Raw genomic sequence first — 27783 nt, 5'->3', positions numbered from 1 at the left:
CTCCTATTACTTCTCCTTGTGAATTGAGTTTTTTTTCTCTTAAAATTCTAGTTTTTTAATAAATTTATTTTCTGATCAGAGAGTTTTTGTCTGAATATTTTGCATTCCTAATATTCTACTATTCTAATCCATTTAGATCGAGTTTTTCAAATCGATCCCATATTCGATTTGCAATTAAGGTATATTGGAACTCCTGGATAATTATCCGAAAATTCGAGCTCGATTCAAATCGGATCTGCAAAATATCGATTCCCACCCCGATCTGCCCCTCTCGCGTTAATGCGCTGTCCCATCTGAAAAATCCATGTCATCTACAAACCAGGAAAAAAAAAATATTCCCATCTCATCTCCATTGTTACTAGTGATTAGGTACTTGTAATTTTGTATTGTATTTGTAATCTTCCACTCTCATATTAACTAACAGTTACAACGTGGGAGACGGGAAAATTTGCGTCGAACCTCTGCGCGTCCCTTATTTGCTTCTCAATGTTTTATTGGAGAAGAGAACAGCGCATTTCCAACAAAATATATCAGCTACCGGTTCATTGATGAAAGGATTTTACTCTTCCAAAGAAGAAATTTCTAGATAATGGTACGATATCAAATGATAGTTTTTGTTTACCAGGATCCATAGACACACTTAACCATCAAATCTAACGGAAATTTTTTCCTTGTGACTGACGTTTGCAGGGAAGTGTAATGTGCTTCCTGTTGTGCGCCAAGAATGTTGTATACAAAGTTTATTAGAACTGTGGGTTTATTTGGAAGAGATGAAAATAGAGTGAGATATGTACAACGAAGGCAGAACTCAGCAAACCACCAAATTATGCACAGGATTGTACAGAAATTGCTGGATCCCACTGGCCTTTAAAACTAAGATGAGGAAGAAGCTGAGGCCTTGCAGATGGGGCACCAGTTCTTCAGTCTAAGCCACTGATGAATGCAGTTCACATGATACCCATGTTCGCACCTCAATTTTCCTATCTCATCTCCCTCTTCGTATTCTTCCTGTAAACAGACAGGTTCAACATTGAGTATAATGTGTCGGACTATCATAAAAATGCATGAACAAGTTGACCAACAAGATGAAAAAGAGACGCAAGTACATAAACGGATGATCCTTGATGATATCAAACTCTCCAATTTAATATTAAATAAATTCTTTTGTGCGGCAGAGAGTTTCAGTTGGGGAACGATATCACTAAAATGTGGACAAAGATAGCGCATTACACCCTGTGGAACTTTAGCCTTTCCTTAATGCACCCTCACAAACAACACAATTCATATCTTATGAAAGAATCTTAATCACTAGATGTGCTTCAACAACTTTAGGATTACGAAAGGGTTTCGCACTTTTCCCATGGAACCATCAACTGCTACACCTACCTTTTTATTGTGAAAATTCATGAGTTGAAGTAGCCAATAAATTAAATGATTCAGCAAGAGAGATGTTTTGAATGAACATGGATGGATGGATATCCTCAAGTAAAGGTGAAGAGTTCCTTCTAGCCGATCTATTACCTCATTCTTCCTGGTGAGACAACCGGGTCCAACCAGGGTCAACCACCGGTTGAACCAGTAGGATCATAATAAGTTATTTTAATTATTTTTAGAAAAAAGACTCAGATAGGAGAAATAAATCCCCAGTCTGCAACTTAGAGAGGGAGCCACCTCTAACCCCTTTCTGCTGGCCGCTGGGCAGAACTTTTGATCCAATTCTGTGTCTCTATTGTATACGACCCAAACTGGGCTCTGGGTACACTTGAACCCGGTTCCACTGGCTGGGCCAGTTCAGGTTTCATAACTGTGATCCTACTGTTTGTTAAATCAAATACCAGTTAATTGCTTTGACACTGGCGTCATGTGGACACACAGCAAGAGGTTCACAGATTGACAGCCAGTTAAAACTTTCATTAAAAACATTTTTTGGGGGGACCTAAAGTTTGTCAAAACTGAAACACAAACCTGGCAGTTTGTTAAACCAGGCTAAACACCTATTCAACATTTTAGGAAGGGAGTCAATTGGAACAAGGAAAAAAATTAATACTTCATACGTTCTGAGCAAGATACATAATCATGGAAAATGACAAACTGCTAATAGAAGAACAACAATACAAGGTAAGACTTTCTGATGAGCTCAGATGAAAAGACACTGGCAAGGAATAAGTCTAGGAATCCAAATTAAAACAATGTTTTGTTCTTTTACTGATCAGTGCCACAAGTGTGCATGAGGGATTTTATGAGGGAAAAATCAGACTTCTCACAGGTGGATGTTTGCTTCATTATTGGTAGAACCATCCACAAAATCATACATACAGTGTGAACATAGGGGATCATTCCTTAATTCATAAGGCCATCAACAAAATCACAAGTACAGTGTGAACATTGGGAATCATATGCTTAGATAGTTCTTTCTCATAGACAAGCCTCCATGGTGCAGCCTAACAATCCACTGAAAAACCAGCCCAGTGAAGTCTCATTCTTTTTCTATTTTCCTGTTTCAGAGTCCTATAAGTTTTAACAATTCTTTTACTAAATTGTGGAATGTCCAGTTGGAAGGTTCCTCAAACATAGGAAGTGAGCAGAAAGAAAGTTGTTTGCCACTTTTAAGGTCTAACTTGATACATAATTTGCTTTCAGAATATTTTCCCAAAGGTTTTGAATCTAATAATGGTTAAAGATTCTGTATAAGAGCAGGTGACAATTAAATAAAGCATGACAAAATGTTTTTTTACTGAAGATATCATTCTTAAGATGTTTACTGGTTACCTCTAAGAAGTTAGCAATTCAAGATAAAATTACCTGACAAATACTGCATTTGATATCATCATCAACATTGCTTAAAATCCCTCCATCCAGCGCAATAGCCTGATAGAAGCATCTCTTAAGACTATTAGACAATTCTTCTCCTGAAAGAGCTGTACTGACAGTGCCCATCTGTTCCTCTAGAGCTAACAACTCCTGTTACATATAAATATAGCTGTCAGACATGTTGTGAGTCTCAGAATTTTTAAAAAAAATTTGATCTTTTGTAATCAACTCATTCCACAGCTCAAACCTCATATGACATATTGTCAATATCCAGTCTCATCTCTCTATGCTGATCATGGAAGTCAAGACCCCCTAGTAGCAAATTTGTCTCTAAGACCAATAATTGCTAGCAAAATAAAAGAAGAAGGAAAAACATAAGTTAAATGTCGTAGTAGTAAAGCCACATAGAAATACAATATCTAATAGATCAACAACCTCATGTCTTAACTCTTCATCTTGCTCAATCCTCTCCAGAGCCAGTAATACCTATAAGAAGAATAGATATCAGATCAGCACAACCATTTAGAAACCAAAATAATTGACGATGAAGTTCTGGCAATCTGTAGAAAATGAAACTGGCAACAAACATACAAAGAGATGAATTCCTTCACCTCCGCAATTCCATCCATGTTAAAACGCCGGAAGCTATCTCGATCTATCGAAAGACCACGCAATGTCCAACTGCTGTTATCTTCAGGATGAACTACAGGTCTAGTCCGAGAAGCATTACTCAATCCAAGTTGCTGAAAACGTAAACTTTGGTTATTGGAAGGTAGTTCTGATGTAAAAGACCCTGTGGAGCTGCTGGCAGTTGATTCATTTATTATATTTTCTGTTTCTGAAGAATGTGAAATTAAAGCCGATTCAGGAAGTGAAGAATTCCCATGAGCCATATGTTCGGATGACTGCACCCTGGTGGTGCCACCTATTATTCTCCGGGTCCTTACAGAAGCAAGAGTGCTATTACCCCCAGAAGGCCGATTTCTAGCCCTCTCTATAGCTTGTTGAGCTAATGAACGCTCAGGATAGGTTTGACTTGAGCCTGGAACCGAAGGTCTATGAAGGATTGAACCTCCTCTAAAGGAAGGTCTACTAGTGCTTCCCGCTCTGGTAGAAGAGGTCCCAGCATCAGGTGATCTCCTCTTTTTCGTCAAATCAATCCTTCTGTTACGATTGGAATCTGAAGAGGAACAACCTGAAGGGAGCAAATCAGATATAGATGAGCAACTGAAATTTCTGAGACCATATCTTTGAGGGCCAACAGCCAGACCCTGAGAGGAAGAACTTGCAGCTTGACTGGTGCTTTTAGATGACAAATTACGTCGAAGCATTGGAGCTACCCCAATATCTTGATTTGATCCTGATGATTCCTGAGTTTGTTTTCTAGACCTCACATTCGATGTAGTAACGGAACTTCCAACTTCTTGTGTTGTAGTATCAACGACAAGGCCACTGAGTTCTGATGATTCCACACCATTGGCATTCGGCTGCCCTGTCTGAAAGTCAACAGGATTAAGGGTACTTCCAGAAGCATCAATTTCTGTTTCAGCATGTGCCCTAGTGCTTCTACCAAGAACAAGTTCTTTCCTGTGAGTCTGTTGAAACTTTTTAATGCCATTTACACCTGGTGATGATTTGGATGAGCTTCCAGGTATGGACTTGCTACTTGATGAATGGAAAGAAGGCTTCAGAGATTTGCCTCTCTCTGAGTTACTGATTTTGATGTCCTTTGTTGGAGTAATTCTACTGCTACATCCCTGCCGATTACAATACTGGGTGTTTCTGCTCACATTGTGGGAATCTCTGAGAGCAAGAGCAGTCCTATTTCCGGCTAAACCAAGCCCCTCACAACCTCTTTTACCTCCATAGTCATCCATGTGAGAAACTTCTATTTGGAATTAAACTGTGAATACCTGTTTATTTCTGCAACAAAAACACGTAAACCTTTGGTTACCCACTTGAAGGCATGTTACAAGCAATCTTTAACAAGTCTGAAGGTAGTGACCAACAAGAAAAATGACAAGACTAGAGCACATCAATTAAAAAGAGAAGGCAAAAACATAGATTGGAATTGCAGCTCATGGGTAGTGAACATAGCGATTAGTGAGAGAAAATAGATGTTTTAGTTAGTAAAAAACTAAGTTCACACATCACTGCGGTCTTCACTTCAAACTTTAGCAGCTACTTGCAGTTCAAATAAACATTTTACCATGCAACATTCATTATCCGGTTTGTCAGTAAATAGCAATGAAATAAAACCATAACCTAGCAAAATAGATGAGCAGAAAGGTTATGGAAGGTACCAGAATTAATATACTAACGCACTAGCTTCACTCAACTAACCACCTTCACTTCCGAACAGGCAGACAACAACAACTAGGATTATAGCCAGCACATCATCAGCATAATAGTCCCATGATATGTAATGGATAACTGCATGGATCTTCCATCAAAACATTATTTGCCACTTCATATTGCATCATGTTTGGTTTTCCCTTATTGCCTACTCATTTGTCAACCAACACAGAGAAAACCTTTTTAGGTCACTATTATATCTCCTTTAAACATGCCCATACCATCTCAAGTGACTCTTTTTTTTCTTTGACTATGCTACTCCTAAGAACTAATATAATATATTAAATATTTTCTTATGTAAGATACTGAAAGCCAGTTCACAAAACAAATAATTAACATATTACCATAAATGATTTTAGCTCTTTATGAAACAAATACAACTTTATTTAGTTACTATCATAAATGCCAACAGTCCAAAGGAAGGATCTGATATAGTTAGTTAATCAACATATTCTTATCATTGCAAATGAATCTTTCCTAACAATGACATTTCATAATGCCACATTGAAGTTGATTCCTCAAACTTTAAAATTGGCATGCAGTAGCATATCCAATAAATTACATCACCTCTGATTCTGCATCATCACATAAATAAGGTACAAAAGGGAATGAATTTGTCCATCAAAAGCAGTTCATACAACTCTATAACCCAGCAATTGCATGAAGTGTTTGATTAAGCACAACCAACTTTGCCTCAAAACCATTTCTATGAAACTGGTAATACCCAGATATTTCAACTAGCTAGCACGCTATATGCAAGACATCTCTACAATACAAAGGATAAGCAAATAAAACATTAAAGACAAATAATCTCAAAGAGTGATGTTTTGATAGCTAACCAATCCCATGAGACAAATATAATATGCAAGGTACAAATAACAGCTTCTTATCAGGAAGACACTGCACAATCTTTAACAAGACATAAGAAACCACGATCAACAGCTAGATAATTGGAGAAATCACAATATACTAAATATAAGAAGAGATATATTTTCACTTTTCTTATCTATGTAAAGAAGATAAACAAACTATTTGAGTTTTGTTTTTTTGTTTTTTTAAGACTCTTTTTTGAGTAGATACCAAACGACTATCCCAGGATGATCCTATCTCCATTCAGCTAAACTACTCTTTACGAAAAAGCCAACAAAAAATATCCCGATAAACTTATCCCGAATGTAAAAAAAAAAACTTCTAGCATCTGATTGTTTCACCTTCCAGCTGATTGAATCACAAAGGTATTGGAAAACGTATATTTCACTCAGAGTGTAAAATAACAAAAGCCGGAGCACTGCCTCCGGATTCATGTATGATTTGAATAAAAACCACGCCAGAATTCAACGTAATTTGATAAGAGATGCCTGATTACTGCCCGCCAATGAGTGGATGGTTTATCAAACAGCCAAACCAATTCCACATCGCACAAGCTTCAAGGTGAATAAAAAATGCAAAAAAAATCAGCTAAAAAATCGAAAGTAAATAACAGAAAAAAATGACTTCTTCAGCACCATGTATGGCAGAGGAGTTTCTCCAAATCACCTACAAACAGAAAATTCGTAATCCGTCGATCGGAAAGAATAAAGACCGTGAATAGCCTTTTCGTCTAAAAAGAGATGTTCCTATTTTTGCCCTCGTATAAGCTATTCCCGAAATTTCAGAGGGATGTAAAGCTTCAAAACGCCGACGACTATAAACCTCTCTCTCCTCCGATTTCAATCAAAAAGACGTCTAAACGCGTTTCTTGTCAGTCGATGCAGAAAAGAATCAGCAACCCTAAACGGTTTGCCACTTCATATTACCATTTTTTGATTTCCAAATACGATGATTCATCTTCACTGAGAAAGAAATAGAATCATTCTCAATTCTCGTACCTGAACAAGAGACTTTTGTTTTCTGCAGGCCTCAGGAAGGAGAATAATACACAAAAAAAGGGGTCTGCATGATCCAAGTCTATTAGACCGGATCTGACGAGTTAACTTGGTGTGCGTCGCCCTTCGGCAACTAATCTCGACCGTGCAATTAATCAGACAGAAAAGAAATTAACGGTTAGGAGCATTCACCTCGAGGAAGCAACGGGCCCTCGCTTTGGTGGACCGCAACAAACGAGCAGAGCGGGAGCCGTCTCTGTTTTTTTATTTCTTTGACTCGAAAAGAAAAAGCGAAATGTTTTCCGTTCTTTTCGAAAGAAAAAGATAGAAGAGATTAAAAAAAAAAGAAATTTTCTTCTCCGTTCAAGTCCGGAACTGTAAGCAACATATAGACGAATCTGCCGCTTGTCTCAGTCAAAACTCTGCGAAAATGATCCGGAATCTCTGCATCTTTTCAGCCGAAATACGAAAACGAAACCACATTCACTGATCCTGCGGTAAGAATAAGATACCTTCCAAAATCTACCTTCTTCTTTTCTTTTCAGATACTCTGTTCCGGATCATCCTGTCAGGCAACACCAGAATACTATCTTAGTCCCTACCTTTCCTCAATTAATCGCTTCGAAAAAACCTCACCTCACCGCTCTAAACGGCTTCGATGACCTCACCCGAAAGAAGCTTTTCTTCAGCTTCTCCCCCCGCACCGATTTACGAGTGGTACAGAATGTCTGGTTTCTAAAGCTTCTGATAAAAAGCTTCGTTTTTTGGAGTGCAGAGAGACGTCAGAAATTCCTCGACCGAAGAAGCGAGATCCCTCGACCCAGTGAGATCTAGCTCAGATGAATTCACGTTTTTTCATTTTAAGCAAAATCCCGATGGTGGCATTTCTGTTTTCTCGGCTACCCAAAATCCCAATCTACTAGTCTCATTAAACAGGCAGAGAAGCGTGGTTTAGGAAATTAAACAACATATTGTGTCAAAATCGGTGGGTCCCTTATTGCGTCTACATTCACCGCGGGTAGCTACTTGATTGCTATGAAAACGACCCATAAAAGGACGCACATATCATATTAATGGACCAGAAATTCGGGATTAAGCCCTCTGTTAAGTGGGTTAGGACGAATAATTAGAAGTCGGTTTCATGAAATCAATATCAACTTTTCTCTTTTGCTATAAATAAAGCATATATTTTGATTAAGAAAAATAAACCATTTGTTTGTGATTAATTAAATGGTTAAGTGGAGGCTTTAAAGGGCCACTACCATCCATAGTAATTATTAGAATATAAATAACTTTTACCTTTTTTTTCTATTTATTATTTTATTATTTCATTACACTGTATTGCATGTATTTCATTATTATGTATTTTTTTCCATCTTGATGTATAAAGACCTTTTGTAATTTCAAAATGGTCAAGAAATCAGAAAATCACTTTTCATTTTGACTTCTCGGCTGCGCCTCCCCGACGAGCAGAGCTTAACGGTTCTTTGGTATCTTGAGCTCTAACATGGTATCAGAGCAAGTTGGTCCCGAGTTCGAATCCTGCTGCCCCCGAATTTGTCCTGGGTTTTTCCAATGAATTTGTCCCAGGTTTTTTCCAGTGAGTTTGTCCACAGGTTTTCCCTATGCGGGGGAGTGTTGGAATTTATATTTGTATCGACTGAGCCAGTCCTTGTATATTTACTTGTTGGTTTTCGTAACAGGTTCGAACCTTTTAGCGCACTGGTTTTAATTGTTTTATTCTAAAGGATCACATTCTTTTCCTTTAAATGAATCCGGTTACCTTCCTTAGAGTTACCGAGCCAATAATTGTTTAGGCGACATGAGAATAATTTACTTGGTTTCTTTCTCCTTGTCCATTGTCCATTGATTCTAATAAATACATGACTTGCACTACCCAAAGCATGCATGCCATCGCTTGTCTGCTTCCTCACATTATTTATTAAAAAGATCAAAGGGAAGAGTTCTTATTCTCTTATCCCAAAGTCTTATCATTTCATTTTTTGTTTAACAGATCCATATGTCATTGTGGGTGGCTGCATTGTTATGCTTTTTGTAGCTTTGATGTAGTCAGAGGGGGTCCTCCACCACATATAAAAGAAATAAAAAAAAGATTAAGAAGATAAAATGAGTTCAATTAACAAGGTGGGGTTGTTAACATATTTTTCTACTTTTATAAATTTATAATTTTTTAAACTTTTTATCTTGGGTGGTTGATATAAAATAGTAAAAGAAATTATAACACAGGCTTTGTTAATGCTAAAAGTGAAAGTGAAGGTGAAATCACTCCCTAAAGCTAGTGAATTCACTTTCACTGGCACTCTCACTCTTGCATTTGGATATTATAAATTAAATATTTTATTTTATATATTTATTTAAAATAAAAAAACTTAATTAAATTATTAATTATTAATTATTTTTAATTAGTTGAAATCTATTTTAGTTTATTAACATAATAGTTAAATTAAATTATCTTATAAAAATTAAATCAATCAGAGTTATTTTATATATTAATATAAATTCATGATTTTAATTTAAAAGTGACAATTTAAAGTAATTAAAAAATAAAAAAATTGAAAAATATCATGCTCGTAGCCACCGAATTGATGAAAATGGATCCAAAAGTGTTGCAGAATGATTAAAGCCGTGGTACAAAAACATCTAGCCCACATTGGGAGATGTGGACGTCACACGGTTTCATACCATGCCCAATGCTGTTTGCATGGAGAAGTACAACTGACGTGTCGTTTTCTCCATTCTCGATATCGCATCTAAGAATTGTCCCATTGCCCAACATTATGAGCCACATATATTCAATCAAATTATTCATGATTTTAACTAAGTTGTTACTGTTTTTTTTTTTAAAATGGAAAGCCAAAAATGTACGCATAACTGCGAGTTAAAGTAGAGGCCCACTTTGATGTACCATCTAGTGACTAATTATTAGTGAATGAAGGTGACTCACTTAAGTTGGTGCAGTTTAGGCTGTTTAATACTTGTACCAATGTGGCATGGCTTAAATTGTTAATTTATGAATTTTGTAAGGTTTCACATCATTTTCCCATTAAATGGTGGACTATCATGGGAATCTCTAGTAATAGGGAAAAATAAAGATTCATCCCTAAGACAACTAAATGCTTTTGTCCCTTTTATAAGCTTAATCAAGTAGTTACCATTATAAGCAAATTCATTTTGATAATATCTCTTCCATCACATTTTAAAATGGGACAAAGCCCTCAAATTTTCTAATGACATTCTTTTCAATAAGCCATTTCTTATGGTAGGAGATTCGGTTCTCTCCGACATCATGATTGCTTTAAAAGAAGTAAGTCTTTGTTCATCTCTACATCTTACTTTCTAAGCAAATGCCACTAAGACATATTCAAGGCATATAATCCTAACTTGTAATTTTTTGCGAATGAAGTAGTAACCAATATTAATATAATTTATTCTTTCGTGGAAAATTGGGTTGGCGGCAAAATATATAGTTATTCGGTTGTCGCAATGTAGTTTCATTGGAGTATCTTTATGAACTTGAACTTGACTCAGCCATATATGTCCGAACATATAATAGTAAAAAATAAACGCAGTGTCATTACCACCTTGGTTGAGTCTCTTATATAAAATGACGCTTTTCAGAAAAATAAAAATAAAATCAAACTGAGTCATGAGTCATCAAGGGTAGCTAATTAATTTGGGTAACGAGCTTCACGATAAGACTATCAAAACCATTCAGTAAGTGTCCAAATGCAACCAAACTTGTTGCTATTCTTTCCATTATTGCTTTTCATTGTCGTGGTTAGGTAAGCTGGGCTGGGTTGGTTCACCATCATTGAGCAACAAGAGCTGTTCACTGCATCAATGGAGCACTCTCCACTTATGATCACTGTGAGATCATCAGTGCTTTAAATAATTTCTCTTTGGAGCGAACGATGGATGCTTCCCTAACACGAAAAAGAAGTGCGGAGGCGGCTGGAGGCTGGCTCTAGAAAGAAGGAGAGACCAAAGGTCGACATATACAGGAAAGAGTAGTCAATCCATATCAACCTTTTCTCTCATGTCATTTTCTTTCTATTTGTTTATTTCCTCTCTCGTCTTTTATCCTTTCTCTGTAATTCCTGTATTTGGATCCAAACATACACCACGAAGTTTAAGAGATGAGGGAGGTCAAAATGACAGAAAATTTGAGCTAAAGAGGAAGTTGGAGTGCCTTCGAAGTATTTTTAGAAGTTCAAGATGTATTTAAGGAGTTATTTTCATGTTCTGAAAGATCTTTAATATGCAATTGGGCTATTTAATTTTAGTCGAGTTCAGTCAGATCAAATCCGTCCTGTGAGTTTGAACTTCGAGCCGGTTGATTCTGCCAAGTAAATTAGGTCTTGGCAACTCTACTTTCCTCCTTCCTCTTCTCTATCACAAGAGGGGAGGGATCTCTGGCCCTCCCATGGTTGAACTGGTTGGTTGAGGTGGGAGTGAAAAAAGGTTGGCTTAGGGGAGGAGGATTCACGCGACACACAATCTACAGTTTGCTGAAACGCTTCATGTGTATAATAATTAGACTCATGTGCTGAGCAAAGCAAACAGAAGACAATACGGATTGTAATCATTTTCGCTTTCGAGGGCCACGAGTCACCGTCTTCCTCAACCCCATTCATGTACAGCATTGCGGCTTTTTTCTAATCAGAAAACCAGCTCTGCCAGCTGCAAAGATGCCGAGTGAAAGGCAGCTAGTGATTATTGTCCGTTGCAATTCTCTCAGGACAAATCACAATGACATGTGACTTAAAAAGCTTGAAAAGAAGTCAATAATGGCAGCAAACGGGCCAACTATGGTTCTAAGAAATCCTACACGTTCGGAACATGGAAGAAGCCTGTAGGAAGCGAAACAGGCCAGGCAGACGATGGCTGCCTGAATGAAACTCAACACAGCTGGATGTGAAAACAGCGCAAGGCTTTTTTGTTTGTAAAGATTTTATTGAGTGTGTGTACATATTATGGTTTACGGAAGGGAGCAGAAATACTGGAATAGTAGCATTTTACCAGTAAGGAGTGTCGTTCTGATATTTATACACAGCTGAAGCTTGGGGTTGAGACGCCTCATTGTGAACCATATATGTCGATTGGAACAAACATACAAGCTCACTGGGCGCGGTCGAGCGATGTGACGGCGGCTCTTCCTCGAGCGTTGGGCGACCAGACGAAGAACCTCCAGAAGGAGCGCTTCCGCTTGGCCGTCTGCGAAAGCTCCGTCTCCGAGCGCTGCAGCATCTCCCACATCACTTGCACATCTTCATACCCACACGTTCGCACGTCGTTATGTAACTTCAGTAGTCCCCCTCCTGCAACAAAAATCGAAGTGAATACGTACGCGCTTTCTTCGCTAATAACCGACAAAAATCAATTCATCAAACATCTGAAAGGCCCTTCACTGGACTAAAAAAAATAATTCTTCATCTAATTACGGTCGTTCTCCCGTGAAACCACTTTCCGTAATCAATAACGATATCGCTCCGGCGACATCGAAAATGGAAAATAGAAATTTCAGAGAAAAGTAACCAGATGCACCGCACTAGCAGGCTACAGGAAGGCAAACCGCATTACGTGGTGACGGGTCCCTGATCTGGGTAGAGCGGGGACAACACTGAACCGACCAAAAATTATGGACGGGCCCAACGCAACCAGTCTACGGTAAATCTTTCGCCTTCTAAACTGCAGAACCTAGTAACTAAAGTACGTCACTACTGACGTGCCGACGTCAGCCTAGCCTACGCAGTCCACCCGTAAAATATGACCGGCGGAGCTGCTCGACGGAGCTATTCTCATATCTCGGGACCGCCCATCCGAACACTAGATACTGAAGACCTTCAAATACTGAAATAGCCCAAAGTATTTCGATTGACAGTCCTTTAACCAAAAGTACACAGTGACACCTTTCGTAGATACCGCCCACGACATCGGCCGAGGGAGACGATCAACGAAGATGGACGACAAAGATTACTATATCAGCAGAAGAGAAAAAGGTCTAATCAAAGAGCGAAGTTGTATCTTCGAAACAAGTTTTAATCGCCGTTGGAGGTTCAGAGTGGATAAAGGGGTAAAAGAATGACGGCGACAATCGTAGTAACCTGAATGAGCACAGATTAAAGAGATGATTCTCAAAGATTCAAAAGTTAAAACAAATTAAAAGACTCTCGATATGAACAATGGACTGTCAGAAGAAAAGTGACTCACCTCGCCTTTGTAACAAGTCAAAGAAGAACAGAGAAGTTTTAACTTTTTATCCCTCAAGGTGAGACAGAAAGAAGCGCCCTTGCAATTAAGGGACAGATTAGAACCGAAAGGTAGCAGCTACAAACTAAAACACGCCCCGTCACGATTCGATCGTTGTTCATGGCATTAAAGACTCGATAGACTTTGATGAAACGCTTCCTTGTTTGACACGAGAAAGGATGCAGCTTTTTACCTTCTAAACCTGAAATTTTGTTTCAACCAGGAGGGTTGCCCCTAGTTCCGTGTAGAATTTCTTTAAACGATTCATAGTCTACAAAAATAGAACCGAGGCGGCTCTGTGAGGAAATTATTGAGAAGAAGTATAAATTTTGCGGGAAAAGGAAATAAAAGAATTTAAATGATTATGACGCTTAACTAGCGTAGGTGATTTATAGTCGATCGATTGGATGATCAGTAAGATTAGAAGAAATATATATTAAATCAATCTACATCCTCTATAGCACAAGTTTTAACTTAATCAACTTGTATAAAACGAATACAATAGAAGACGAAAAAGGAGGAAAAAGAAGGAGAATAACAGAGGCGTGCAAACGTTACCGTTTTTACGAACTCCAAGTCCAGAAGCGACGGCAAACCAAGCTCTTCTCATGGGGAAAAACTTCTTGTGCCACCAATCCATCACACGAACCAGTTTTATCCTCCGCCTGCGCGCCACCCCAATCCGCAACTCCCGAAACAAAGCCAGCACTCCTCCCCTTCCCCCACCAATCCCCTCTTTCCTCACACCTCCCCCTCACCCAACGGATCTTCCACCTCAATTCCGATTCACGATAATAAATTGAGAGTCCCCAGTCGATCAATCGCGACCCTCCGTTGTCGGCTGAAAGATATTGGAAGTAACACGTTTCTCGAAGCATGCGCCAGGCGGCTGCTCTATACTCTATACTCTCCACTCTTCTTCTTCTTTGCTGTTGTTTTTTTTTTTTTTTTTTTTCTGTTCCCGCCAATTGCCGGTTAGGATACTCAGCTTCGGGATTATAATCCCCCGCAGAAGCGACCGAAACGTGGCGATTTCATCCTTTTCCGCCTTGCCTTTTCTTTTCTTTTCTTTTTCGAATAGAGACCTGACAGTTGAGAAAAAGAGGATAGCCATTTGGGGTCCGTCTGCCTTTTGATTTCAATTAGACCAGACAGAAAAGGGCCCGCAGTTGGACTCTTGAGAAGAAACGTGTAGAAATAAGTGATAGACACGTGGAGAGACGGTTGTCGAGATATAAGACCGGAGTGAGAATTATAATTTGTATTAGTTTTTACTTTTTTAAAAATATATATATTTATTTGAGGAGGATGGAACCGTTGGTTCAGCGGCGTGGCATCGGCGGAAGTGGTCCAATTCATCGGCTTGCGTGGAACACCTGTTTGAAGTATAAAGTGAGCGTGTGGGAGAGGGAAAAGCGCGGATTCGTCATGGGTCGGGCTCCGACTACGAAGCGAAACGTCTAAATCTGAACGCTGCAAAGGGCGAGTATCGGGTGAAAGAAGTGCAGATTTTTAATGAAGATTCAGAATCACGAGTACTCATTGCTGTTTTTTAGGCAAAACATCGTTTTTCCCTGTAGGTTCACTCGTGAAGATCCTTTTGAAACGTAAGGAGAAGAGGTTTGGACTTGGAAGCATAGATTTTTAAATTGGGTTCTTCAAAACCTGGACCTGGGTCAGGTCCTTAAAATTGGATTAGGTTACTCCCAAGTTCAAGCTGATTTGCAGCCAGTCAAGGGGAAAAACCGAGTCAATCCAATTGAGTCATGATTTAACTCGTAGGAATGATAATCACTTGAGGTTCAAACTATTTTTTTTTTTCACGATTAAAATGCTTAAAAATGGAACACTAACTTTGGAGGGTTACCTGCTCGTGCCCGGACCAAGGTTTTGGTCAAATCATCTTTCTTTTCCATATGGTTTTGGCGATCATTATTGTCAACATGGCAACCAACTGCCGCGGAATTGCCGTGGTCCCTAGTAACAACACCGGGCGGCGACTCTGAACCGGCTGACCGGCAATCGGACAGACCGGTCAGTCCAACTAACCTCGTCAATTGACCACCGTCGGTGACTCGGTGTTCGCTAATCGCAAAACTTCGCCATGAAAGCCACGTGTGAAGTGAAGGAGACGTACCTACTCTCCACATCACTGACTTAACACTTTCGATGTCACCAGAGACGTGTCCCGTTCTCACAGGCGATTCTTGATGCCACGCATGAGATTTGTTCGAGGTCTCAGAATAAATCTGATATTTTAAGTCGAAGAGTGATATCGCCGATAAAGACGATATATTGAGAATATCGGAGGAAAAGACTCAAGCGGCGACGGACATGTACTCCACTAGTGGGAAGTGGGCACGTATCGTGGTCCGCCACTCCCATGTCAGCATCAAGATGCTGCTGACTTGTGTTTGTGCCCGACGTGGCACTTAGGATTCCCTTTATCGTAAATCTCATCCGTTAAAATTTGGTCATCGTACGCCGGCCTATGTTAAGAGTTTAGGGTTTAGACGGATAAAGAAAAATCTTGATTCCAGTCTAAGTCCCCTCGACGTGCCCCATTTGTGGTCCTGAAAGCAATGTTCGTGGTTTTTTTTTTTTTTTTTTTGGACATTATAATACTGCTTATTAATAGTTGTTTGGATTATGTCAGTCTAACGGTGGTTAATTCTAATTATTAAGTCAAATTTGACTTTCTTTTTGGCGTTTCTAGATCAAGAAACGGTTCAAGAAGCCCTAACAGTGGTTGATTCGCTAGCTTGGCGTGAATCATAAACAACAACCCAAAAACGGAGTTTGTGATATCCTCTGAAGCTAGATGGCTCGCGTTCAGCCGCTGCTACCACCCCTCCATCGGAGATTACCCCCCGCCAATCTCATCTCTGGTGGCTGCTACTGATCCACCCAATAAGGATGATCATTAGCTGCATGTTTCCGAAATCCACAGATCATTCCCGCCGATCTGGAACGCAGCCACTACCATTGTTCCACCGAAGGAAGACCTCCGGGTACTTCTCACAGCAGGTCAGCAAGCGCCGCGCCCCCGTGTCTCTGCGAGGATCTCACTCCAGAAATCACTGTGGGGTTTCAAGCCCTCACGATCACGGTTACCACTAGATCTTGCCATTTTCCGACAACAACCCCCTTCGGTCTGTTCGAGACTAGATCCATTGACCTGAAAACCCCTCTTTCCGCAATCCGGGGCCGTTCACTCGGTGTCAACAGATTTATGTGACCCCAACTTTCTTGAAGAACACCGCTACATCCATCCTCCTTTCCTCAGCTTACCGATCAGAACTGGCACACCGGACATCCAAATCGCAGCTGGCCGCCACCGCTGTCGTCCCAGCGCAAACGTAATCCTCTGGGTGATCACGTCCCCATCCTCCTACTGTCCCTTCCGGGATTCTGACAGTCTCTATCTTTATTCCACGACGCGACGCCTCGTTTGAAGAATGTTATTTATTTTAATGATGTGTTGGTATTTTATAGGATCAAGCTTTCTATCCGACCCCATCGCTGCCTGCAAGTCTTCTCTCCACCACCTGCTTTGTCCCCCACGCTATTACGAACCACCGACTCTAGCCTCCAATTCGGTCTCAGAGAGACCGAGCCAGGAGGATGGCTAGTGTAAAGTCATGTCACCCTGCGTGGGCCAAGTAGAATCAATTAGGAGTCGTTTATTCCAACAAGTATCTTCTACGAAATCAGGATTCTAAATTCATAATTTTCAGGGTAGATGCATTTGCCTACCAATACAGGTAGCGAAATGTTATCAAATTTTGTAGCAGCTTTATTTCCTTTATTGATGTATCTCTCTTATTAGTCTAATCGTGTAAAACTCCTCGTTGTTGTTGGTTACTCAATTTTAATGGTTGTTGTTAGCCGGAATGCATGTCCAGTAGGTTCCCGAACGGACCTTTTACCAACTCTCTACTTGCAGGAGCAGTAATTTCGTAACAATCTATCGAAGCTATTTCAGAACAAAAAGGAATTGAAATTTCACTTATGGATGTAACTGAAAGTCGAGAGAACAACGTTGATGATACGCCAATACAGTGTTATGTATACTCATTCTCTTCTCTTTGAGCCCTGAACAGTTGATTCATGCAAAGAAATAACAGTTTCAAAGGCACCAGCCAGGGCCAAAACCCTGTTCTTCCTCTTTTCCGCAAGCTTACTAGCCGTTTCTTCGATCACGTCATTATAAGCAGGAGACTCTTTCTTTTCTTTTTCTTCATTTTTATTTGACGTGGTACTGTCTGCCACTGAACTGATGTCGACGGGCCTTTCTGCTGATGCTATTTCCTTGGAACTGATTTTCTCCATTCCTTCTTTCTCGTCATCCACATTGGTGACCTCTTTAGCTTCTTCAGAATCGTGAGAGCTCTTTTCCTCCTGAGTATCCATGGTTGCGTTCTTTTCTTCACCAGATTTTGGATCCCAATCTTCACTCTGTTCTGGTTGTTCCACATCTACGATGCCGTTACCTTCAGAATGTTGGGTGTGATGTCCGTCTTCATGTTGATCAGTGGTCCCATGTTGTTCACTGTTCTGTTTATCCTGATTCTCTTCATCGATTGCGTTTTCTTTTGTGCCTTCAACTTCTTCTAAATCTTCGTCAGATGGGGTTAAAGACTCAAGGGCTTCAACAATTTCATATTCTGGAGTTTCTGGCTCAAAATCTACCGATTCAGCTGCTGTTTGATCTTGATAAGGTGGCATATCAGAGGCATCTTCATCCAACACTTTGTTGGCTTGTACTTCCTCGTTCTCTATTTCTTTCTCTTCCTGCTCATCACATATGCTAGGTGGCTTTTCGGTCTCCTGAGAGGCAGTCGGTCCTGGTGAAGGTGCCTTACTTTCTCTTTTCCTCTGGAAACTTGGTTCCCTTTTAATGGTTTTTGGCATTGCAGATGGCTGAGTATTTCCATTTCTAACTGTTTTTGTAGCCTTGTCTGAAACCGTTTTTGAAGAAGTGGTCACTTTATCCGAGATGGATCTTGCGAAAGTAGCAGTTTTAGGCGTTGGAGATGAAGTTTTAAGGGGCTTCTCCCTGAGGCTTGCGGACACCTGAGTTTTTTGAGGCTGTGATGTTGAAGAGTGGGGTTTATCGAGGGATGGTTTGCGGACTAACCGCTTTGGGGCTTGAGATTCAGAAGTTTGTTTCTTGCCATACTTACTACCGTCAAGACGTGAGCTTATTGTGTGCTTGAGATAGTTTGGCTTTGGTTTCTCTGCTAGTAAAGAACTGTCTTTTTCAGGAGACTCTGCAACTGAAGGTTTGGGAGTTCTCTTCCCTTGGGGTATACCCATACCTTGTGATTGGGATAAACTGGTCTTCTCCTTTCCAGGAGCACTGTCCTTCGTCCTCGCAGCCATGGGCCTATGCATAGTTTTAGTTCCAAATATAAGTACCTAAAATGGAAGCAAAGAACTTAACAATTTGATAATGGTAAGGGTAAATAGTGCATGATCTACTTGTAAGATTGTTTTAGACTCAGCAATTTAACAATTTAACAGTTTATTGGAAATAAGTCTGATAATGGAAATTCTGAGACGTATTCGAGTAAATGAATACTCCATCACAACCCTTCTATGGACAACAGTAGAATCACATTGAAACTAAAAGGAAAATGAAGAATCACCTATTTAATCAATTTACCAAGGGAATTTTCCACAGGTGCATCAATGTCAAAAACCTGTTATTTGTTAGAAAACATTCTACTGTAATTTCAAGGGCGTTTCAGTTGAGTAAGCTACCTGGTAACCCGGAAACAAGCGATGGCACTTTCATTTGTTCCCCAGGCTCTTTCAAAATTCTAATGGATAGATAACACTAGGAACAAATACAGATGCAGATACAGAGCAAACAAGAACCAATTCATCAATTCCTTCTGTAGAATAAAGCAAAAAATGATTTGCTGGTTCTTTTTTTTTTTTTTTTAGGAAAGTCAAATCAACGATCCAATCCAAAACTTTCATTCTTGAAACCAAAGAGATTTAAACTATTCCAGAAAAGAACAATCAAAATATCAAGTGCATAGCTCATAAACCGAAAATTCGAAATAATGTACTACTAGAATCTTAAACAAACACAATCGAAACTAGAAATTGATGTAAGCGAGGAGGAAAAGAAAGTTGGTGTACGCAGACCTGATAGAATCAATGACTCTCTCGTCGCTGCATTTCAACCCTAAGCGAATGAGAAATTGGCAGGGAATAGAAGAAGGCAGAGGGAGAATGTATAGGAGGACAGAGAAGATCCCACCCGATGGCAGTTGAAAGGTGAATGAAATTAGGAGAAAACGAATGGAAGAGAAAGGAGGAGAGATGAAGGCAAGATACAGGAATGGCACGCACGTCGAGTGGGAAAACTACCTCGCCTCAAATCGAACCGAAAAAACTACAGAACTTGAATTAGGTCGACCGGGTCAACGGAAAAGAGAGGTAGTAGATGTCGCCTGTTTTGCTCCAGGGGCATCGGAGTTTGCTCCCTCCAACCAAACAGGTGGGATTCTCTAGGATTAGATTTGGACGGGAAACTGCAAGCCAGGACCGTAAATTTACAAATGGTTGTTAAGGGCAAACAGGGAAGAAAATTGCCATTAAATTAGTTGAGGGCTATGGGAATAAGTAAAGATAATATAATTTTTTATTAGTTCGAATCCATGCAATTTTGTTCATGAATATGTAGGTCTACATTTTTATCTAAATCTAATATTATCCATGCAATTTTTTAATTCAATATTTGAATTTTCAGTAGGTGACCCAAATAACTTGGACTTCGCTACCTAATTCGGTTGATTATCAAGATGAGTCTAATTAATAACATTTGTTGCATGTTAAAAATTAAATACGTTTTTGTTGCTTAAAAATTGTGTGAATTGAAGTGGTTATAATTAACATCTATATTAACTTTAAACTCTATTCGAGTCAAAGATAACCCTTGAACTCAGCCCAGGCACACTTCTTCAATTGATACCGGGAACATTACTCGTTTCACGGAGTTGCGTCTTGGATGCAGTATCCGACTCAGATGGGTGAAGTCTCCATGCTTCATTTTCGTCAACAAAAATATCAGTTGGATTCAGCTTTTACCCAAGTTAAATAAGTCATTTTTTCTCTATTTACAAAAAAATAACAAAAAAATCATAAATCATTGTAAAGTGATTGATCAATTTATCAAGCGTTACAAACTATATTTTTGAAAGAAATGACTTATGGATTAAGAATCGACTCTTAAATTCCCCTGCCCTCTCTATTTCGATGATTGCAAAACTTAATATATAAAAACTAAAATATTTTACAAACTCTAATAATTACAAATACTTTTTAGAATTATTTTTCTTTGTATTTATATATTTCTTTTTTAGATGTACAATTTTGTACCCCTCAGAGAGTTTTTTATTTTTTCTAATTTTATTAGATCTTATTTATTTTGAATATTATTTATTTAAAGACTGTAATATTAAAAGAGCTTGAAAAGAATTAATAAAATCTCCCCCCGTCTTTCCATTTCTCCCTCTTTTTCTTCGTTCTTCTTCGTTTTTCTCGGAGAGTTCTTCTAACATTATTCTCGAAGTCTTTCCACCCGATCCACGATCGCAAGCGTCAATAAAAATTGCGCTCCGTCACGCATGAGGTTTAAGTAGGGTTTTGCTCACTCACTGATATCTCCCGATGCACGATGGCTACGGCCGCGCACCTCTCTCGAGCATTCACGCCGATTTCTGCGTCCAAGAGATTGCTTCTTCGTTCCCTCTTCCTTTCCTCCTCTTGCTACTCGACTGCTTCGCTTAAGACTCGGGATCAGATAAAGGAGAAACCTTTATCGTCATCGACATCGACATCCACCTCTTCAGCCGTTGAAAAGGGACCCGAACCCATTCACGCCCCCCAAAAGGAACCTGTTTCTGACGGGCAGGCCATCCAACGGTTGTCTGAATCTTATTCCCGCCAAAACGAAATTCCACAGACTAACGGACGATTGTCAGAACCCACGATATCACCCACAGAGGAATTTGCGCAGAACAACCGACGGTTTCCTGGTTCTACGTTTTCTCTGGTAAAGGAACCTCCAAGGAGGCCCTCTGAAATACCTTGGCAGGCGAAGGTTGCCAATTCAGTGCACCTCACTGGCTTGGTTAAAGGTCCGGTCCACCTGGAAGTGCTTCCGGATGACAAGTACTGGGCAGTCACTACCCTTGTGCAAGAGGAATATCCGCAGCTCCAGTAAGCTCGATTTTCCTTCTTGCTGCGAATGTATTATACGGAATTCTTACTCATTTTTAATGCTCTTCGATTTATTTTCTTGTTCAACATGATCGATATTTTTACTCAATACTCTTCTATGTCCTTATTTGTGTCTAATGCTTCTTTCTCTATCCAAACATGCTGTTATTTTTGTGTATCGAATTTTCTTATATTTCCCTGCTTTTCAGTCATTCTCGATCAGCTATTTGTGATCATCACATTCTCAGAGCTGAGATTCTGTCGCTACCTCTCTTATAATTCAGGATTTCTATAATCTTTGAAGGTGATTGGGCACAAATTGCTGTGCTCCATCTGAGGGAGAATGATCTTATTTATGTGACAGGAAAGCTAAATGGAGATCCACCTCCTTTTGCTGTTCAAAAGGCTCAAACTGGAGTTCAGGTATGATTTATGGAACTTCTGTTGCTCACCTAGTGCGTGGCAGGTCTATAACCCTCAATCTTAGACAGCATCTATACAGATTAAAAATTCTGTTACTATAGAAGGGCTCTGAGTGGGGGGGGGGGGGGGGGGGGGGGGGGGTGGGGGGTGTATGTGTATGTGTGCATTATCTTCTCAAAGAAAAACATATCTTTCTTAGAGCTTTTTATCTTCTCTAATTTTTGGATTTTTTGAATGCTGAAGCAATTTCAGTAAACCTAACTTTTTGTTAACGGTTTGTCATCATAGGTTCTGGTCCAGAATTTAAGTTTTGTACAAAAATCCAATTTTACAAAGCCAGTGGTGAAAATGCAGGGATCTGGTAAAAAACATATGCAAACTATTATCTTTTCAGGTATGATGCAAAATCTGCTAGCTCTGACATATTGCATAGCGAGTTAGATTTACTGTTACTTTCTTATTTTCCTGTAAAGCAACAGATGAAAAAGTTCATCAACTCTGAGTAGTATGTTCTTTCATGTAGTTAACCTTCTCATGATTTTACAGTCATGTCCTTGTTATCTGAAGGGCAGTCAAGATATAGTTTTAAGTCCTAAAGATATTTCATTGTATATATGTTTTGTCAGGAAAACCAACTAAATCTAATCTTAATGATAATTACTGGAGAGACCTCATAACCAATCCAAGTCAGTGGCTGGATTACCGGATGTCTAAGATCAACAAATTGGTATTCTTCTCCCATTGGTTTTTCCGTTCTGTGATGTGAAATTTCATCCCATTATTTTTTACTGGTCTTTGATCTACTATTTCTGTTCATTATTCCTTCTGCATTAAATATCAGGTAAATCCAAACTTTCCAGATTTTAAAAGCAAGAATACAAGAGTAGGATTATGGCTTGACAGTGCACCAGAGTGGGTTGTGCCAGAAATGAATGGACTGCAGTTTGACACGGAGACTTCTAATGGTAAGCATGCACAGCAACACTCAGTTTCTTGCAGTTTTCATTGGTTGAGATTTGTTCATTATACTTTGGCAAGTATTGTGTATTGATATCAGAAGAATCCAATCTTTTACTAGTCTTGTGAACTGAATTCCATTGGCATTGTGTTTCGTCTTTCTTTATAGGCAAAAAAACTAGAGATTCTGGTGACGCTGTTTGGAGAGATCTTATGGACAATCCAGGGCAGTGGTTGGATCAGCGAACAACTAAGCTCCAGAAATTGGTGTCCTGCATTATTTGTTAAAAAACTTAACCAGATTGACCTAGGATGTATTCATTGATCTGCCTCTGCCCATATAACTTGTTTCTGGTTGATTTTTCAGGTGAAGCCCACTAGTCCAGATTTTAAACATAAAGTTAGTGGAATGGGAATATGGCTTGACCATGCACCGCAGTGGGTCCTGCTAGAAATTGAAGGACGTAAATTTGATGAAAAGAGTTTCGATGGTATGTTGGTTATGCATCCTTATTTCTTGTGTTGTTTACTCCAGATCGGGGCCATTATTAGGCTGCTGTATGAGAGTGAGATTTCTGTATAATGTTTATTTTATATTATTTCCAGAAAGCAGTTGGAAAGATTTTGTAACCAATCCAAACCAGTGGTGGGATATTCGAATAGCTAAGCTCAATGGATTGGTGATCATTATCATCTTTTCCTTTTTTTTTTTTTGTTTAATGTTAATACATTGTCTTTATATTTTGAGAGACCTTTGGCTGAACAAATTAATCTGTTTCGGTTGTTTATTCAGCTGAGTGGAAATTATCCGGATTTTAAGCACAAGGACAGTGGATTTGGCTTATGGTTGGACAATGCACCGAAATGGGTCATGCTAAAAATTGACAGACTTAATTTGAACCCTATGACTCCTGATGGTACGTCTGGTCTGTGCTCTTTTATAATTTTTAATATTTTATGCTTGCCTGAGTATATGAACTTGCTGGTGGACAATTTCCGGTAAGTATGACTAAAGGGTGTATCCAATCAACATCTTGTTGTGGATTGACCTGATTTGTTTTGATTGTGTCTTTTTATTTATTCTCTTGCTTCTTCTTGCTTTTCTTTCTTATGTGGCTCTGTTTTTTTTTTTTTTTTGAAACTTGTCTTCTTGATTTTAAAATCTCTATGAAAAATTGTAGGTACCTATAGAGAAAATATTTTTCTGAAAATGTACCTTTCCTAATCGACTTAACTTTGGACGACCCTCACCTATTTTCACAATTTGAGCTATCCATATATGATAGGTGATGCGTCAAAAATGAGTATTAATTGTTCACTAAAGCAGTAGATCAAAATGTTTGAAATTAATCACTGACAAAACTATAAATAATACAACACACCGTTTCACCAATCACAAAAAAATAATTAAATAATACCTTCAGCCTGAGGCGTGTATTCACTATCTTTAAAAGATATCTCCTCCTATAATGCATTAGATGCTGGCATCCTTCCCCAAGGCACAATGGACCTTACGTACACAATACTAAGAAAGACCCAAGAACTCAACATGATTTTTCTGATTGCTCGAATTGGATCAAATGGAGGTTTGGTTCTCCTTTTCGATCAAGCACTGAAGAACACCCTCAAAAACACCACAATGCAGGATTTTTCTTCTAGAGCGTAGAATGATTTGGTTGTTTAGAATTTTAATCGCATGATCTAACGGTACAGATAAGTAACTGCCTGATTTGATCTTTTAGATCTGTAATCGCATGATCCGACGGTTTAGATTAGTAACTGCCTGATTTGACCGTTCAAATTTGCAACCACACATCCAATGGTTTGGATTTGTAACCGTTTTCATCCAACGGCTATGATCCACTCATCCCAACAGTCTGATCATTCCAATTGTTTTTTAAAATATCGTACTTGTTGGCCTCACACATGTCACATATGTGACAAATTGGGTTGCAAGTATGCACGTATGTACGTGTGTACATTTGTGGCAGGTAAGAGTCATGTGCAAGACCATACACATGTGCGTGCATGGGTGCCTAGTGCGCACACATGCATGTCTCAGAGGTCATCAAAAGAGGAGGGAGTGTTATTATATTTAAGCCTCAAAGTCTCTATTGCTTTTAGCAATGTGGAACTAAGGCTCTAAGGAGGTTTTCAAACAATCAACACAGAGGCAGAGTTACCCACAGATGGCTAGCTACAATTACACAAATTTAGTGAGTTTATTGCTCAACTTGACACAAATAACTTATTTGCATATTTAGTTTTAGATGAATGGTTGGATGACAACGAAGTGATGACGGTGAAAATTTAGAACAGAATCACACAACTGCCAATAATTTTCCTTTGAAGTTTCTTCCTTTTGAAAAATCCATGAATGTTGACATACTTGTAGATTTACTGATTGTTTAAATTATAGATACCAAATGTGAGTTATCACCCATTTGTATCACCTACTGTTCATGGGTATCAGTGATTTGAATGAATGAAGTAGGGCTTCTAAATATAACATTACTGGCATTTTCAAACATTAAAGTCAAAATTACTGTAAATAATTAATAATGCAGTGTTACACTTTAAAGTGTGAATATTTATTTATTTATTTATTTATTTTTATTTTTAAAAAAAGTGTGAAATTTTCATTACTGGCAAAAAGTAGCTTCTCCTGTGATTGACACTCAACTATATTCATTTCTGTTTGACTTCTTGTGCTTTGACCATCTCTGGATGCTTCTCTTCAGGAAATTTACATGAAGATGAAGATTATGTTGGGAAATGGTGGAAAGAACTTATAGCCAATCCTGAGAAGTGGTGGGATAACAGGGGAGATAAGCTTTCTGGATTGGTAGACATTCATGCCCCATTATTTATTGATTCTTACTGCCTAAAATTCTCTAATATTCACCAGTGCAATTTGTTAGTAATTCAAACTTTCAGGTAAATCCAGATTCTCCAGATTTTAAAATGAAAGGTACTGGAATAGCATTACACCTTGACCGTGCACCAGAATGGGTCTTGCAAGAAATTGAAGGAATCAAGTCAGATGGTAAGCAAGCATGTTTGGCTTGGTAAATCTGCTTTGCTCCTCTTGTCCTATATAAGTTTACTCCCTGTGTATATTCTAGTGGCCACCAAAGTTCAAGAGTGTACAGAAGCATATTTGGTCGGATCATGTGCCCTGTTCCTCCAAGCAAGGAAAGGGCATGAGGAAGGAAAAATCCTTGAGTGAGTGGGTCTACTTGATTAAGCACTGAGACTTGAATTATCTTAAGTTAGGAAGATCGATTCATGCTAAAACTGGTTTATCACTGGCTTCTCTTCTTGATCTTATGGTTTTACGGATATTGTAAATCACAAGTCAAAGAGGTGCTACAGCACTAAGCCATTTGGGTTAGTGCGATATGTTCTATTTTCAGTTGGACAGTTGTTGGTTGAGTTCTGGGTACCCTTCTGTTCTCTGCTTCACTTAGCTTGTACTTGTGTTTCAAGTTTTATTATAGGTTCAGGGAAGAATTTTTTTATTTATCTATTTATTATTTTTGTTCTTATATCCATAGATATTTATATATATGTGTGTGTATGTTTTGTTGGGTGGCTGGGGGATTATGGTGCACATGTACCCTACACCATGAGAACCCAAGGCCTCATACACCCCACATCCCCCCCTACACACACACACACACACCAAATAATAGAACTCCAGCTCAATGTGGTAATTGTGGCAAAGGCCAGTCTACAAGATTTTAAGTTTCTATATCCATTTAAAGTTATCAGATTGTTTTTGCATTAGAAAAGGTATTGCAATTTTAGGTTTGAGTTTACCTTTGATACAAATCGTTTCTGTGTTCTTCGGTATTAGCTTTCTTAAGCAATTGATTCTGTCACCTGATAGTATGTATTGCACATAAAATTTACTAATTGGCTTAGCAAAAAGGTTTTTCACATAAGCTGCAAGAGTATTTTGGACTAGTAGTTTTACTCAACTTTTCAGTAGGTGTTGTGTGTCTGATACTATTAATTCCTTATTGTTAAGTGAATATCTTCTCTTTCACCAGAAATTATATCTATTTGTAATCTGCAGACACACTGTGGAAGAATTTACTGGAAAATCCAGATCAATGGTGGGACTGCCGATCAAATAAGGTAGAACACATTGCTCTAGGAGACATTAGTTTTTTCTTATTCCGTTCCTTATTCTCACTTTTTTTTTATTTCTATAGACCCATCTGGATTACCCTGATTTCAAACACAAGGTTACTGGTGAGGCATTGTGGCTTCGTCCTTCCACACCTGCATGGGTGCTGCCATATTTGCCCCCAGAGAGACCTAAACCTCAATTCCTTCACAATGAAGCAGGTAGGCTACTTTATTGACTCTACGAGTACATTCCGCAGGCAATTGTGGTTGACCATCTTTCCTCGCTATATTCTCTGTTACTTTGCACTCATGGATAAGAAACTGGTTTTGTCATCTAGGTGTGGAGTTACCAAGCAACAATTCTTGAGAAGCAGGAACTTGGCAGTTACTTAAATTCTGGAGCCAAGCATTGCACAAAGAACTGTGTTTGGTATCTGTTGTCTCAATTTTGCTGTTGTGGAGCCACTGAGGAAGCAAATTGGAATATGCTCGCTACTGAGTTGCTATTAGTTGCAGGCTTACAGCTCGAGTCACTGTTTTTCTCTTTTGTCCGTGTATTTTGTTATAAATCAGGTTGGTGGATTTTGTTAGCCGGTGCGGCCGCTGAAAATTGCCTTAAACTCCCCCCAGTTACTTTGGAGGAAGGTGGATTAGTTAGAATAATAAATACATCATGAACTACGGCACCTTTTCCACAGATAGTTTGGAGGCTTAATTGTCTGCACTG

At 39.0% G+C, this 27783-nt stretch overlaps 3 protein-coding genes and 1 long non-coding RNA gene across 14 annotated transcripts; 1 reads left to right on the top strand and 3 right to left on the bottom strand.

Moving 5' to 3' along the window:
• Positions 1–654: 654 nt before the first annotated feature.
• On the bottom strand, positions 655–7915 carry LOC137950856 (E3 ubiquitin-protein ligase MBR2-like). Of its 7 annotated transcripts, none has more exons than XM_068797505.1 (7): positions 7668–7915; positions 7224–7596; positions 3423–4734; positions 3247–3297; positions 3059–3157; positions 2803–2961; positions 655–1008 (listed from the first exon to the last, which is right to left on the bottom strand). In XM_068797505.1, exons 3-7 carry the CDS (start codon positions 4686–4688, stop codon positions 874–876), a joined length of 1710 nt encoding a protein of 569 aa, XP_068653606.1. In that variant the 5' UTR covers positions 4689–4734; positions 7224–7596; positions 7668–7915; the 3' UTR covers positions 655–873. The 7 variants fall into 7 exon arrangements, with proteins under 7 accessions (XP_068653606.1, XP_068653607.1, XP_068653605.1 ...); XM_068797506.1 differs by having other exon boundaries at positions 7673–7915; XM_068797504.1 differs by having other exon boundaries at positions 7700–7915.
• Positions 7916–11967: 4052 nt separating this feature from the next.
• On the bottom strand, positions 11968–14047 carry LOC137950832 (uncharacterized). The gene is made up of 2 exons (XR_011112006.1): positions 13860–14047; positions 11968–12370 (listed from the first exon to the last, which is right to left on the bottom strand). It is a non-coding gene; the product is annotated as an uncharacterized lncRNA (long non-coding RNA).
• Positions 14048–17312: 3265 nt separating this feature from the next.
• On the bottom strand, positions 17313–19756 carry LOC137950397 (nucleolin 2-like). Of its 2 annotated transcripts, none has more exons than XM_068796840.1 (2): positions 19461–19756; positions 17313–18722 (listed from the first exon to the last, which is right to left on the bottom strand). In XM_068796840.1, the coding sequence occupies exon 2, from the start codon at positions 18696–18698 to the stop codon at positions 17376–17378; it is 1323 nt and encodes a 440-aa protein (XP_068652941.1). In that variant the 5' UTR covers positions 18699–18722; positions 19461–19756; the 3' UTR covers positions 17313–17375. The 2 variants fall into 2 exon arrangements, with proteins under 2 accessions (XP_068652941.1, XP_068652942.1); XM_068796841.1 differs by having other exon boundaries at positions 17313–18690.
• Positions 19757–20848: 1092 nt separating this feature from the next.
• On the top strand, positions 20849–27753 carry LOC137949866 (protein OSB2, chloroplastic-like). Of its 4 annotated transcripts, none has more exons than XM_068796084.1 (14): positions 20849–21539; positions 21824–21962; positions 22251–22356; positions 22589–22689; positions 22804–22927; positions 23089–23186; positions 23287–23410; positions 23526–23599; positions 23713–23836; positions 25661–25764; positions 25857–25965; positions 27001–27062; positions 27140–27275; positions 27395–27753. In XM_068796084.1, exons 1-14 carry the CDS (start codon positions 20995–20997, stop codon positions 27421–27423), a joined length of 1875 nt encoding a protein of 624 aa, XP_068652185.1. In that variant the 5' UTR covers positions 20849–20994; the 3' UTR covers positions 27424–27753. The 4 variants fall into 4 exon arrangements, with proteins under 4 accessions (XP_068652185.1, XP_068652186.1, XP_068652188.1 ...); XM_068796087.1 differs by having other exon boundaries at positions 21404–21539; positions 21904–21962; XM_068796086.1 differs by having other exon boundaries at positions 21404–21539; positions 21844–21962.
• Positions 27754–27783: the final 30 nt, after the last annotated feature.

The sequence above is a fragment of the Aristolochia californica genome, unplaced genomic scaffold (assembly GCF_029961685.1).
Source record: "Aristolochia californica isolate CCGP_79_NKW_82.1479 unplaced genomic scaffold, dmAriCali1.0.hap1 SCAF_14, whole genome shotgun sequence".
NCBI classification, from domain to species: Eukaryota; Viridiplantae; Streptophyta; class Magnoliopsida; order Piperales; family Aristolochiaceae; genus Aristolochia; species Aristolochia californica.
The sequence above is the reverse complement of the archived record's forward strand: the minus strand, read 5'-3'. Positions and strand labels throughout refer to the sequence as shown.

Coding starts and splice junctions, on each gene's coding strand:
- LOC137950856 (XM_068797503.1), bottom strand. CDS start 4,688: ATGGATGACTATGGAGGTAAAAGAGGTTGTGAGGGGCTTGGTTTAGCC. Junction 3,158..3,246: donor ATGAAGAGTTAAGACATGAG/GTTGTTGATCTA, acceptor TTATTTTGCTAG/CAATTATTGGTCTTAGAGAC. Junction 2,962..3,058: donor TTGACAATATGTCATATGAG/GTTTGAGCTGTG, acceptor TATATGTAACAG/GAGTTGTTAGCTCTAGAGGA.
- LOC137950397 (XM_068796840.1), bottom strand. CDS start 18,698: ATGCATAGGCCCATGGCTGCGAGGACGAAGGACAGTGCTCCTGGAAAG.
- LOC137949866 (XM_068796084.1), top strand. CDS start 20,995: ATGGCTACGGCCGCGCACCTCTCTCGAGCATTCACGCCGATTTCTGCG. Junction 22,928..23,088: donor TGACACGGAGACTTCTAATG/GTAAGCATGCAC, acceptor CTTTCTTTATAG/GCAAAAAAACTAGAGATTCT. Junction 25,966..27,000: donor TGAAGGAATCAAGTCAGATG/GTAAGCAAGCAT, acceptor TGTAATCTGCAG/ACACACTGTGGAAGAATTTA.